Source organism: Chelonia mydas, chromosome 14, assembly GCF_015237465.2.
Source record: "Chelonia mydas isolate rCheMyd1 chromosome 14, rCheMyd1.pri.v2, whole genome shotgun sequence".
Taxonomy (NCBI): domain Eukaryota; kingdom Metazoa; phylum Chordata; order Testudines; family Cheloniidae; genus Chelonia; species Chelonia mydas.
In genome coordinates this window covers 8974321-8989642 of record NC_051254.2, presented here as the reverse complement: position 1 = coordinate 8989642, position 15322 = coordinate 8974321, and the positions used below count along the sequence as shown (strand labels likewise).

Genomic DNA, 15322 nt, shown 5'->3' with positions numbered 1-15322 from the left:
GTTTAAAGCCCATGTGTAGCTGAGGGATTAAACAGGGATTCCCAGTTCTGTGGATTTACTATGCTTTCACATCTTCGTCTTCTGACCAGTAATGTGCAGAGTAAAGAAACAGAAGGATTCAACTGATTTATGAGAGCTGCCTAATCCTTAATTTGATGCGTGTCTGCTTTTGGCACGGTGAGTTGAGAACCCTGGGGAGTGTGGCAAGGGCAGCACCAATTGGAGCAGAGCTTCCCATTATGTGTGTGTGGCGAGATCAAGCTCCTTGATGTTCAGCAAGTATCTAGATTCGTCTTCAGATTCCCACGGCATAAAAAGATGCATACATGGTACCCAGCATAATTTTGTTTTTGTTGTGTCCTTTTCCAGAACTGGTCTGGAATGAAGTGCCAATTCAAGCTGCTGCGCATGGCTCTTGCCTTGATCTGTAGTAAGTATTGTAATACGTTTGGTGCGCACGTAATCCAGTTTTGTTTACCTTTGTCATTAGGGGTTATGCTAACCCAAGGCGGTAATTTGGCTCTATCGCTGGGAACCAGCAACCGGAATTCACAGCAGCAGAAACCCGATCACTCTGGAATGCAGAATCTGGATCCAAATGTTAAATGGGAGCATTTGAAAATGTACGGTTCATTGTTTAGCAGTGTCTGGCGTATGGACATTCATGAAGATCTGGGGACTCGCTGCTTCTCTTTGAACACTCCAATAGGCAATGCTTTAATAATAGTAATAATAATGCACTGCACTTCTACGGCACTCTCAGTCTAAGGATCTCCAAAGTATTTGGCAGGCACCAATGAAGTAAGCTGCTCCAGACCCCTGTGGCAAGGAAGTATTATCCCCCCTTTCCAGAAGGGGAAGGTGATGCACATAGAGATAGAGACCAAGGACAAAATTGTCCAAAACCCTGATGTTGCATTTTAAAAAGTAATGTAGGTACTTAGGAGCCCAAGTCCCATTGACTATCGATGAGACTCACTTAGGCTTCAAAGGGCCAGTTTTTCAATGGTATTTAGGTCCCTAAAGATGCAGACAGGTGCCTAGTGGGATTTTTAAAAACACCTGAGCAGGCAGGAGTTAGGTGCCTCACCTGATTAGATGCTTTTGAAAATACCACTTGATGTCCGTCTGCATTGTTGGGCCCCAGTTACTTGCCAAGGTTACACTGCAAGTCCGTGCCAGAGGAGGAAATAAAACACTGACCTAGTGACTCTGAGGCTGCGGCTTTAAGCGCTAGATCATCTTTCACATGTTAATTTGAGTGCTTGAATGGGTAAGTTATCCAGCTGCTTGGATAGCTAATTAGTGGGGACTAGCAATTCTGAGTAGCCTACTACAAGCAGTCTGTCAAACTAGTGGTTATTATAATATATGTATGATTATAAAGGTTTATTCAGCGCTATCACCTGAGTGCCATATAAAAGGCTATAGACTAATTCTGCCCTCAGTAAGAAGAAAAGGAGTACTTGTGGCACCTTAGAGACTAACCAATTTATTTGAGCATAAGCTTTCGTGAGCTACAGCTGACTTCATCGGATGCATAAAGTGGAAAGTACAGTGAGGAGATTTTATATACACACAGATCATGAAAAAATACACATTGTAAGGAGAGTGGAGCCCATCTTAAGTGATCACTCTCCTTACAATGTGTATTTTTTCATGGTCTGTGTGTATATAAAATCTCCTCACTGTACTTTCCACTTTATGCATCCGATGAAGTGAGCTGTAGCTCACAAAAGCTTATGCTCAAATAAATTGGTTAATCTCTAAGGTGCCACAAGTACTCCTTTTCTTTTTGCGAATACAGACTAACACGGCTGCTACTCTGAAATCTGCCCTCAGTGACTCCTACCGGTCAAAAGACAAAAGCCACCCAGCTTCATAAAAAAAGCAAAAGGAGCTGGAAGGGGAAAGGGGGCCAAGAAAAGCTAAAACTGCTGGCAGCATCAGACAGTGAGCTCTACCGGTAGCCAAGGCCAGGCTCTGCTAGACCAACAAAGGAAACAAGTTCTTCAGCTCCACCAAGAACCACCTGCACCAGCCCCCTCAGGGTCAGCCATGGGACCAACTCAGGAGTGCCCCAGCTGGTCACAGCTGCCACAAAGGGCAAGGCAAGAGGTAATGTCAGCTAAGAATGAAAGGCTGCATCTCTCCTCTTTTGTCTTGCTATGCAAAAGTGAACTCCCAATGCTGGTGCGCAAGGGATGGGCTCATCTGGAGAAGAAAAGAGGATAAAATGGATTTCCAACGTTCTGTCCATGGCAAAATATTTTTCCATTGATGTGGGGCTTTTGTAATGTCCAAGTTAGACCCTGTTTCTCTAGGTCAGTGGTTCTCAACCAAGGTTACACGTATCCCTGGGGGTTCGCAGAGGTCTTCCAGGGGATACAGCAACTCATCTAGAGATTTGCCTAGTTTTACAACAGGCTAGGGAAGTCAGTACAGACTAAAATTTCGTACAGACAGTGACTTGTTTGTACAGCTCTATATACTATACACTGAAACGTAAGTACAATGTTTATATTCCAATCAATTAATTTTATAACTATATGGTAAAAATGAGAAAGGGAGCAATTTTTCAGTAATAGTGTGCTGTGACACATTTGTATTTTTATATCTGACTTCGTAAGCAAGTCGTTTTTAAGAGAGCTGAAACTTGGGGTATACAAGACAAATCAGACTCCTGCAGGGGGTACAGCAGTCTGGAAAGGTTGAGAACCGCTGCTGTAGGTCACTTGTCTGAATCAGGCACAGGTCCGTAGTGACTGAAACCAGCTATCAGTAATCTATGCGAGGTGAACTGATGGACATAGTCCAGCTGCCAGAGGACAACACAACTACGGTCAGTTTCTTTGCTGGTAATTTCATCAGAGAAGCCAGGAACTGAGTCAAGGTAGAACAAATCTCTCACCCCTAGAGGTGACCCTTCCAGCGCTGTGCTCAGGCACATGGGCCAGGAGGTACAGAGAAGCTTGTGTTGCTGCTGCTGACTATGCTGTGCTTGTTCTGGGCATTCAGTTTTCAGAGCCAGTTATCTCTGTAGTGCTACATTACACTTTTTAAATTACAAAAATGGAAATGTAAAGATCTCAACCAGAGTCCTAGAAATAAATCTGGAAGCCTAAGAATGCCTCTCGCACAACCTCCAATTGAGATTTTTCTCTACAACTTAGTCCTAATTCAAGAAGAAATTCTGACTTAACATTTATAATTCATTTGTGATTCCAGCCATCTGCATTGCCTTAGGCACTGAGTGCGAATTGAAGGTGCTTGGTCCTATACAGGATCAAGCCCTTATGTTGTAGGTTACTTTACCTGCATTTGAATAGATCCTTCAAGATGTGCTGGCTGGCTACCTTGTGGGCATTACCCCAGGAGCAAACATTTGAAATCCAGGTATGGAGCCAATACTTATAACTTAAAATACAAAAATGATACGTGCATACAGATAGCATAATCATAACCAGCAAATCATAACCTTTTCATAGACATCTCACTTGATAACCTTTGTACCAGATTTGCTGCAAATGTATAACCATGGTTGCAACAATGATCTATGTGGTCATATTTTAATCAGATAATGTCACAGGAGTACAGAGATGGTCTGATGTGCCTGACTAGGGAGAAAACAGATAATGTCATGTGCTGACTGGACCAAGTGAAGAGGAGGAAACAGCCACCAAGAGGGAGATTTAAAGGAAGAAAAGATTCTACTGAAGGTGTCTTTCTGTTTTTACAAAAAGCAACCAGAAGAATCTAGAGCTGAGAATTTCTGATCTAGATCTCTTTCTGAACTCCCACAAAGTTTGGGGATGTACAGAGCTGTGGATTTGCTTTGGCCCAGTCATTAAGGAAAACCAAAACCCACATTCAGGTTCATCTTCCAAACATGTTCCTGCTGCCAGGCTTATCAATGACTGCCCAACAGCCACCTGGCCCAGCTCACACGGAATATTAAGTAAACAAAACAAGAAACCCTGTCATTACAATAACTGCATGAAGGTTGATTCTCTCTGTCTGGCATACACACAAGATCATTTGGGTTGCAGTTTCTGTTGCTTGCTAAGATTATCTTTGTGTTCTATGGTATGTCTGTGTTGTATACAGTACTGAACACATGGTCAGTGCTCAATGAATAGTAGAGAGTCCCAACCAGCAGGAAACCAACAGGAGCCCTAGGAAACACCAGGACAAACACAGAAAATAAAAGAGCACTTCACACGATCTGCCTGCACTGATGTTTCATGTCTGATGTACAGTGAGCTGATTGGCCAAAACTGGCCTATATCGTCCCCTTTGCTTGTAGGAGAGTGCACTTTCTCTCTGTTCAGTAAAGCAATGATCTCTGCACTATGAGATAGCAATAATGATCATGAGATAGCAAGAGATGTTTATGAAACAGCACATGCAGTTCTCCAGTCATTGACTTGAAGGAGCCCCAAGTGGAGGTAGAGAAGGATTGAGATGGACAAAGGGCTTATCTTCTCTCTCTCTCTATTTCTCTATTCCAGTGAGCTTTGAATTTGGAAGGGCTGTGTGGCTGCGGTTCCATCCATCTGCTTACCCCCCATGTCCGCACCCAAGTTTCGTTGCCCACCTGGGCGGGGTATTGGTTGGCATCACATTGGGCGTGGTCATCCTAAGGAACTATGAGCAGAGACTCCAAGACCAGTCCTTATGGTGGATCTTTATTTTTATTTATGTCGTCTTTGTATTGTTCGCCATCTTTTGGAATGTTTTTGCCTACAATCTATTGGATCTGAAGCTACCTCCACCTCCTTGAGAGCCTGGGACAGAGAACTCTGGAGGCAAAAAACTTTTCCATCTGCCAGCTATGTTAAATTAATCGAAACCAAGGATTTATTTTTATATGATGATTAGGGGATAAGTAAATGGTCTTCTGAAAATGCACAAGTTAAGGAAACATGTGACATCGTTTCTAACTGTACTGTATGCTGAAGAAGATTACTTAAGCTAAAGCCTAACAATAGAACTGGCCTGAGAGAAGTTGGAACATGAGTCATACAGGTACTGTTAACACTCAGTAGGGACCCAATCCTGCAGCCTCTCCATTGTGGCTATTCCCCTGAGGAAGGGCTGCAGGATCAACCCTATGTTTGTAATGGGCATTTACCACTCGCTTTATTAGCGCACACATTGATGTTTAGTCTGGGTCACTTAAATTTTTCCAGGTTATGCTGGATCCGTGACCAGTTGGTTTATGAAACTCCTGTGTTTAACTGAATAGTAAAACAAAAACAAGCTTCACTTTTACTAACTAGAGCATAGGTGCTGGAACGAGGGGTGCTGCTACACCCGCTGGCTTGAAGTAGTAATGACAACCCAAATACATGGTTTCTGCCTTCAGCACCCCCTCTATAAAAATTGTTCCAGCACCACTGAACTAGATTCAAGGGACACTGACAAGGCAACTTGAATTTGGTTTTAATGGTTGAGTTTGACTGGTCAGCCATGCCACTACCATTGTCTTAATACTTGAATGGTTACTTAAATATTTAGTCCATAGTTTAGGCTGTCTTAAGCAACTTCCAAAGGGGCTAGCAAAACTTAGTCACCTATCATGATAGAGGTTGATCTTCAACTAAATGTCAAACGAAATTGCACTAGAAACCTTGGGGATACTATAAAGTGGTTGTTTCAGATGGGACACTGTATCAGAGGTGGCTCTCACCATCAGTACATGTTTCACTTGATTTTTACAACCCGTTGTGGTAAATAATTGGGTGGAGGCAGTTTAGGATTTTGCTAATGTTCAGTTGTGTTTTATATTGGTTGACAATCAGGTTGTTTTCTTCTGCCCTTTCTTTCTGGCTATGTATGGTCTAATGCCCTGTCTGCAAAGAGTTTGGAAAGCGTGTCAGAACTTCTCCAGCAGGGTTTCCTTAAACTCAGTTCTTGCTAGAAGAGTGTGGACATGATTTCCCTCACCAGTGTAGACGGGAAATATGCAAGTTATAAAACCATGCTACAAACCATTCAATATGCTAGGGGCTAAGTTTATCCACCAAAGTCAGCAGAGTTACACCAGGGATTTATTTGCCACTAGTTCCCTACCCAAGTGTGTCATCCCTGGCTTGGCTGGTATGACCAATGCTTGTAAAATACTGGGAATAACTGTTGTGCGTGGACACAAAGTCTTGCCTAGGCAATGGACCTTTAGGGGTTCCAAGCAACAATTAGTTGTGATGCCTTTTTGCCTAGTATAGCGAGGGCACAGGTTTTATAGATTCCCTAACTGGTTTATAGTACAGTTTGTAAAGCAAAAAGTCCTAATAGCATGACTCACCATGCCTATATAGACCAGGGAAACCATTTAAAACCCTTTGTAGCATGGGCTTTAAGCACAAATCTCTAGTAAGGTGCTTATGTTATTTCACATTTCACTGTTGACAGCTAACTGCACAGCAGAAAAAAAACAGTCCAGGAAGGTGGAGGATTTACCCTCTTATAGGTTTCCCTTAATTCCTCTGCCCCTTCTATATTGCCATAGATTTTAAGGCCAGAAAAGACCATCAGATCATCCAGTGTAACCTCCTTTGTAACACAGGCCATAGAATTTCATGACTAAAGCCTATCTTCTGTCTTAAATGGATGCCCTGGATAACACAAAAAAGGTGTGTGTGCAGGGTGTGAAATTCACACCTGTGCAGAGGGCCAGCAGGAGGCCTATGCATCAGTTAAATCTCACCTAAGATACATACTGGAGGCTTAGGTGAGATGGATCAGGTCATAGATCTTGTTGGTCCTGTGTATAGGGGTGAATTTCACCCATCCCAGAAGATGGGGGTAGGAGACATGGCTTCTAAATCACAAGCTGAGGGGGTCAAAAATGCTCAAGTTTTGGGTGGGAATTTTTTTCATTTTTTTCCATTAAAAAAAATTTTTTTTTGATGGACTGTTTTTGACCAGCTCTGTTTCCAAGGCTTGTAATTCCCCCTAGCTGGGGAAAACAGAATCCTGACATTGTCTCCTGAGATCTGGGCACCAGGTCTGGAAACAGGTGGCTTCCTAATCTCTGCCAAAGACAAGCTCACATAATTAGATGATTTGGGCACAATTTGGAATCAGTCTCGCTGTCACTACAGCAGCGAGTTTTGTTTGTCTTTCAGTAACACCTCTCTTTGTTCCTGAGCTTTATTCTCTTGCCCACCTAGATGATGCCAGTGCTGATGGTGAGGGCTGTGACCTCCTCCCAAGTGTTAACTCAGTGATGTTCTTCATCTGTCATTTTAATCCCTGCTGCTTTGGATAAAACACTCTCCATGGTGAAAGCCTGACTCCACTAAACTCAATGGCAAAGCTCCCATCGACTTTTTAAGGGTATTAAATGAGCCTTATCTGCAAAGGAAACTTTTATTTCCCCTTCTTCTTGTGCAGTGTCTGAAAGTTTTGAAGGCAACTGCAACAGCAACAAAATTGTTCCCTTTTGGTCTGAAGCATGGTTCATAGGACCCCACTTCAAGGAAGCCTTGTAATAGGAAACCATAAGGCCTATTGTTTGAGAGCACTTGTGGGTTTCTTTGGTATGGGTCCAATTCCAAGTTCCATTTTATCCCTGCAGTTTGGAGCCAGCTCTAAACAATCACATGTGCAAGAGTTTGGATCCCTTGTTCCAGGTCAGGCATCATTCTGGGTGTTTCATAATGATAGATGCAGTGTAGTTGTAGCTGTGTCAGTCGCAGGATATTCGAGAGACAAGGTGGGTGAGGTAAATAAGATATTGCCTCACTCATCTTGTGTCATAATGATAGAGACAGCATCCTTGAGTGGGTGGGAGAGCAGGGAGAGAGGAATAACTAGAGATTAGATAATTAGTTGCTAAAAACATTGTTCAGATTGGAGGAGGACGACATCTCTGCTTCAGTCCCCTTCTCTGGATATTGATAAATCATACCTTTTACAGGTGCCTTTAAACTAGAGCTGGTCAGAAAAAAGAGGAGTTTTCCACATGGAAAATTGTGATAAAAATGAAAAAAAAAATTGTTTTCATTGACGTTTTCAGCAGAAAAAATGACTTTTCATCAACAAAACAATTATTAGCCAAAACTTCCAAAAAACAGAATTTTTTGTCTAAAAACTGAAAAATGTTTGTGGTTTCCAACCAAAAAAAAAAAACCCAAACGTTTTTTAACTTTTAATTTTGAGGAAAGTAGACACTTCCTCGCCAAAAAAAAAAAAAAAAGCTTTGTCAAAAACTCAATTTTCCATCAAAAAATTATATGGAACATTTTCAATCTGCCCTACTTTAAACTTCATGAAGATTTCTTCTGAACATTTTTATTTTTGGACTGCACCACATGGGAAGGAATTTACATGCAAATTCCCAAGGAACCTCCCTTCAAGGGCACTCCCTCCCTCTAAAAAAATCTCTGTCCTTCCTTTGTGTAAAGGTGTGTCAACTGCCCCTCGGAGTCACTGTTACAAAGAATGCAGGTTTGTTGTAGTTAAGTGCTGATAGATGGGTCTTTGGTGATGGAGAGACTATTTTACATCCCATTTCAGCCTCACCATGTGTCAGTATTTCAATGAGAGAGAGGGAAAGAAATCAACATATTATCCATACTAGATAATTGAAGGCTGTACTCAGCAGCTTGAATGTTAGCAAAACTCCTGTTGACCTCACTGAAAGAGGTATAGGATTAGCCCTTGAGGGCCTGTTTCTACAAATGCCTCTGTCCCAGCTGTACCTGTTCAGTGGCTTAATAATGGACTTTAGACTCCCAGGCCATCAATCTCCTCGTTATCTGTCATCCTTTTCCTGGCACTGGCCAAGATGGCCATTCATCAGTCCAGGAGGATGAAGATGAATGGGGGGGATTCTCTGACCGTGGGACCGTATTCCAGTTCCTCATCCATTCATTCATCTAGGCAGAGCTACTTGGAAGATCTCCGCCAGCTTCTTCCATCCCTCCTTTTAATCCTGTGACCTGCCTCCCTAGCCCTGTTTGTGCATTTTTGTTGTCTCAGTGATCTGTTGATTTTTCTGTTCTGTTGCTCCCTCCCTCATCTGAAGGAGCAGGCCTTTCATTGCTTGGGTGGGCTCTGCCAACCAATCCCAGTTCTCAGTTAGGCTGATACCTGAAACCAGCACTAAATTCACACATACAGATGAATAAATCAAGTGTTTTATATTTCAATATATTAAGGGTGAATTCATCCACACACCTCACACAAAGGCAAGGAAATGAAAGTAATCTATGCTCAGTGTCACCAGCTGAGAGATCAAGGGCAGTACAAGGCACTTGGGCTGAGATCTTTACTCCCTCTTTTAAAAACTGTTTGATATTAACCATTTTAAAATATCAAATAAACTGCACAAGCTCTTTAAAATAGTGTCAAAATCTATCAATCTCAATTATGCTGTCTTTTAAATTCAGTGAGTGAATAGAGGATAGATTTTCTCTTTCACCTCCAGATGTCCTTGCTGTTGCCGGTTTCTGTCAGAGCCTTAACGTTACTCGTCTCCAGTCATTTGTGGATGAATTGGGACTTACAGTGGCTCTTCTCATCTGGTCACGAAGAAGCAATTTACATCGTGAATTGATTTTCTTTTTTTTTTAATTCAGCTGCTACCAGAATTTCACATTATGTAGTTCAACAAAATGTGAATGTATTGGACCTTACAGATACTTAATGTCAGAGAGAGAGTGTGGAATTGTTATGATCAACATGAAGACACTAGTGAGTGGTGTATATTTTATAACAAGTTTTTTCTTGTGCTAATGTCCTTGGACAAGTATTTCATGGTGAAAAGAAGAGATGTGGTGAACCTGTAAGAGCTATTCCCATAGTCGATGTTGAATTGCAGCACAGCTACTGTATAGGATTATCCAGTATTGGGCTTTAGGGAGCAACCAGACGGGAGGGGTAATGAAGACTGACTCAGAATCTGGGGACACGGGTAATACAATGCCTAGAGAGACACCTGCTGGTCAATTCAGAGGCTGACACTGGCAGCTGCTTTCACTTAGAACTCCATGTTGATGGCTCCTTCTCATGGGAGCTAAAAAGAAAGAAATTAATAGGGGCCAAAAAAAAGCACCACCCAGAATGAAAAGATGAGTGCACAGTCAGTGGGAGTTGCAAGTTGCACCTCTTATTCTTAGATCCTTGGATCTAGAAAAAGCTTTTTGCACACATCACTAATATTAAATAAAGGAAAAAGCCAGATAAGGAGGGATGGGATATGAGCTCACGAGAAATAACCTCTACATGTGGGTTAAGGAAGAAAAACTTTTAACTTTTGTTAAATCTTTAACTAAGCATTTCATGTCCTTTTTCCAGTCAGCCAGTAATACTTCACGCTTACATAGCATATCACAAATATTTATGAATCTTCACTACTTGCTTAGGTAGAAATAAGTAAGTATTTTATAAATGAGGAAACGGAGGCTAGGGGAGTTACAACTTGTACAAGGTGACAAAGTGAGCTTTTGTCAGAAACTGGGACAAGAACTCAGGGATCCTGTCTCCCGGACCATGCTCTGTCCAATGGACCATACTGCCTCTGGTTTTCAGACTGGAGAATTTGGGTTTTAATTTGTATACAACAGATGGAATCCTATGCTTGGTCCCAAAATAGTGTGGCCATCTCACAAAGTCAATAGACCTCCTAAGATGTCCCAGATTTTGTGCCAACATTTTATTCTTGCAAGATTTTGGGCTGGATTTTCAAAAGCACTTACGGTATATACTCAATCGTAAGCCGGTTCGTTTATAATGGGTTCTCAAACTGGGGGTCGGGACCCCTCAGGGGGTCACAAGGTTATTACAGGGCGGGTCGCGAGCTGTCAACCTCCATCCCAAACTCTGCTTTCCATCCAGCATTTATAATGGTGTTAAATATATAAAAAAGTGTTCTTAATTTATAAGGGGGGGGTCGCACTCAGAGGCTTACTATATGAAAGGGGTCACCAGTAAAAAAAAGTTTGAGAGCCACTGGTTTATAAGCCCCTCCCCAGATGGATAAGTAAAAATGGAAAATTTTTATGACCCATTCATAAGCCGACCCTATAATTCAGGGGTTGGCAAACTTTGGCTCCCGGGCCATCAGGATAAGCCGCTGGTGGTTTGTTTACCTTGAGCGTCTGCAGGCATGGAGGTAAACCTGACGGATCGGGACAGCAACTGGTGGGAAAATATTGGGCGAGGGAGAAGCTGGCAGTCAGGGGAGTAACCCCCTATGACCAACCCCCTATGACCACCCCCCACATGACCCTACCCCTAGCCTGGGACCCCCACACTCTCCCCATCCCATCCCTTCCCACCTTAGCTGGGGCGGACCAGGGGATGATGTCTCTAGCCTGGCTGGAGCTGCTCTGGCAGGCGCGGCTGCAACCTGCCAGCCCCAGAGCTACAGCTGCTTCAGAGGTTGGGGGGAGAGCAGCGTGGCCAGAAGCGGAGAGACTCTGGCCCCATCTCTTCCCTTCTGGCTTTGCTGCCTCTCCTGGCCCCCTCTGTTGGGGAGGGGCTGTGTCCCACCTCTCCCCCTCTATACCTGTTCATAAGCCCACCCCCTTCTCCGATGCTTCCCTTTTTTACTAAAAAAAAATTTGGCTTATGAATGAGTGTATACGGTAAAAAAGTTAGGAGCACAAATCCTATTGATTTTCATGGGACTTGAGCTCCTAACGTACTTAAGAGTTTTTGAATATCCCACTGTTTGGTTTTACCTGAACTTTAACCAGATCTGACCCCACGTAGGCATGTTCAGATCTAGCAAGCCAAAGGCCAATAGATTTGGGGTTCTGGTTTTGGTCTTTCTCTTATTATTGTAATTCTTTTTCTTTTAAAAAGTGACAGCCTTAGGGTACTGTGTGCTGCCGCTCAACAACTCCTACAGCTCAACGCTTCACAGCACAGATACTGAGAACTGGTTGAAGATGAAGGCAATATATTCAGCTGTTCACTAAAAGAATAAATCATGTGTGAAACAAAAACAAACTGTTTTAAAGGTAAATGTATTATTGTCATTAATCTTTGGCTTTTAATGGGAAGAAGCTCCCTAATGAGGTACTTTAAAATGCCAGAACATAGTACAGTAAATTGACATTGCTGAGCACTTTACAACACGGGACATGAAAAATTCCACAGGCCTGATTTATGCAGCAAAAATACATTAATTTCCAATGAGTTTAGTAGACACATTAGTCACCAAATGTATCCTGACTCCCCCACAGAGTCTGTTTAGTTTGCAAATAAAGCTAGATTTATGCAGCTTGATTTTCTTTTGCTTTCATCATCAATACTAATGCCTCCTCCAAGTGTTAATCACAGAGCACCAAACAATATAATTCTGCCTTAAAAATGCTGAATAATTGATGCTTCACCATCAAGGGCTAGGAGAACAAAATAATATTTGCAAGGTAACACGTTGTGATATGTTTCCAAATATTTTTGTATTGTGTACATTCTGTATATTTTTGTTGTAACAAATATTATTTGAGCACAGCTTCCATTAAAGATTTGGGGGGCTTTTTTTTTTTTTAATAAAGAGTGAGCTTGTTAATGTAACATGCCAAAAACAAAAAAAACACCAACTTGCAAAGAGGGATTGTGTTTTATAAGTACATCAACAATTAAAAACTTAACAAGAATGTTTTGACACGAGTGATTTGATTTCAACTTTTCTATTTCATCATTGACTATGGAGATCAATTACTTATGTTTGTGTTTTGTTGAAAGTGTGTGGTAAAGGAAAAAAATTAGGTTTCTGCCCCTTTTTTATTCTCTGTATAAGGTAGGAAGAGAGTGGTATCATCTGATTTTGTTGGTTTTTTAACTTTAAAAATTCAGGTCTTGTCCACTTCCTGATAACTGGAACACTTGTGAAATTATGACATCACAGGAGACAGCAGCCTAAAGGTGGAGAAGGGGATTTTTAACCCATCTGTTTTAACCAGGCTTTATTTTGTGTTTTTTTTTTTTTGTTAAAATATATTTACCACCAATGTCTAATGAACACTTAGGAGAAAATGTCTTTTACAGATTTGACACCCGCTTGAATTAAGAAATGGAGTTAATGGTCCTCCAGTAAAACAAGGAAAGACCACAAGTGATATTCCTGAAATTGCTTAGATATAAAACAGAAACAAAATAAAAAAAATCAGCCTGCTTTATTCATTGTAAGGGAGTAAGAAGGGACACAATCCCAATTTAAAAAAAAAAAACCCTGCGGGTTGACGTTAAGAATAGTTGGGTTAAAGTATCGCTAAGAAATTAATTAAGTAAAATGCTATGGCTCCCAAAATCCCAGTTTTGTCAAGGGCACTTTCAAGAAGTTTGAACTCTTTCTGTCAGTCATACACCTGAATAAGTAAGTCACTGCAGAGCTGATAGGAACGCAACTGGCCTAAAATAAGTGTATCAAGTATATAGCAAGACAGAGGATGTTTTTTTTTTTTTTGAAATACCAATTACCTTGTTCCTTCAAAGTGCAGATCTTGGGAAAATTGAGCCTAGAAGGAGCTCAAAGCAGGAACAGATAGATAATGAAGAGAAAATCCACCAGGCATGCAAGGTTTGACAGTTCCAGGCTGGAACCCAGCACAAAGGCAACCACATGTGATGGGACACAAACTTAATAGGACTGCAATTGAGGTAAGCAGCTGCTCAGGGAAGAAAAGCCTATGCAAGTGGAAGAGATCAAAGTCTCACAAGCAAATGCTAAAAAAGCTGGGCTTTATAACTACGGGATGTGACAGGTACTATATATATTAAATATGGGTAAGTATGAACTTGCTAGGACCACATCGTGAATAATTTTTCTCCAAAAAGAAGAATGTGCCAGGTGATTCTCACCAGTAAAGGAGTGTTTAACTGTGATCACCCCAATGACTGGCCTGGAAAAATCTGCCTGGCTCAGATACTAGAGCTAGAAAACTGTCTTAAATAGCTTTGTACCAGCCATAAAGTTATGAGGATGGCAGCAAATATGTAGGTAACTCTATCCATTAAAGATGCCCTGAAGGTAACTCAGAAGCCAGAATATAGATTGTTTTTGTATCACAAAGGAGAAAGTATATTACCCCCAACACATGTAGTCTGCTGCTAATCCAGTAACACCTGTATTATAGAGCTTCAAAATGACCTGCCCATTACTAGACTGGGTATTTTGAGGCCAGCCTTGACTGCAAGCAATACATGCTGTAGCTCATGAAAGCTTATGCTCAAATAAACTTGTTAGTCTCTAAGGTGCCACAAGTCCTCCTTTTCTTTTTACGAATACAGACTAACATGGCTGCTACTCTGAAACCTGACATTACAACTTGGGGCCTTCAGCCAACTGCTCCATCCAAAGTGGGTGAGGAGCAGCCTCATTTCTCACATCACCAGTCGTCCCCTGGCAACTAGAGATTCTTGCATTGCAGATTGTAATGCTTAAGGTTAAGATTTTGTCATGGTTATTTTTACTAAAAATAACCAGACAGGTCGCTGGCAATAAAAATTCATGGACGCCTGTGACCTGTCTGTGACTTTTACTAAAAATAATGGTGTGGGGGACTGATAGGGGGATGACTGAAGCCCGAGGCGGGGAGTTTGTTCTCCAGCACTCACCATGCGCAGCAGCAGCTGAGAGATGCGGGGTCCCCACTGCCCGCAGTGGCTTGGAGCTCCAGGGACCCCACCACCCACAGAGCCTGACAGCTCTGGGACAAGCAGCTTAGAGCTCTAGGGCTCCTGTGTCCCCACCACCTGTGGTGGCTCGGAGCGCCAGGGCCCCTGCCAGTTGACAACTCCGGCCCCACCACCCCTGGGCTAAAGCTGAAGCAGAAAATCTCACGGAGGTCTCTGAAAGTCACAAAATCTGTGACGTCCATGCCAAAATCTTATCCTTAGCAATGCTTGATATGAAGACATTAATCAGCAACCCATTCTTCATGATGCTCGTATATTTCTTAGCATGGAGAGATCCCTTGCACCTGAAGCAGTTAGAACATTGAAGGATCGGTTTTCCAAAGTTGTAAAAAATTTATGAAAGTCATAGAAAGCAAAACAGGTTATTGAGTGCTGCTAGTATTGGCTTACTGACTGATGAATAAAACATGCTGAAGGAAACTGTTATTACTCCTCAGTGATCCAGCATGCAGCCTGTGATGTGATGTGGTAACTGGTTGTTCTTTTTAGGCTACTTTTATTTTCCTCTCTGCCAATGCACATCCTTTGTCCCATCCATATGATGGTGCTATACTTGTAACTCCTCCAGAGATTGCGAGGAGAATAATATAAGCTATAGAGCCTGAACAGATGTATTCATTCATTGGAAATACTTTCTTGGAATTAAAAAGTAAACTATACCACC

General features: G+C 41.9%; 1 protein-coding gene across 5 annotated transcripts in view; it reads left to right on the top strand.

The window, feature by feature from the left end:
* Window positions 1–8375, top strand: part of RHBDL3 (rhomboid like 3) — a 125483-nt gene extending 117108 nt beyond the window's left edge. For all 5 annotated transcript variants that reach the window (XM_007055106.4, XM_043528458.1, XM_043528459.1 and 2 more), the window contains 2 exons: window positions 370–430; window positions 4512–8375. In XM_007055106.4, the coding sequence (XP_007055168.3) occupies window positions 370–430; window positions 4512–4783 (333 nt within the window). In that variant the 3' untranslated portion in view covers window positions 4784–8375. The remainder of the gene's footprint in view (window positions 1–369; window positions 431–4511) is intronic.
* Window positions 8376–15322: the final 6947 nt, after the last annotated feature.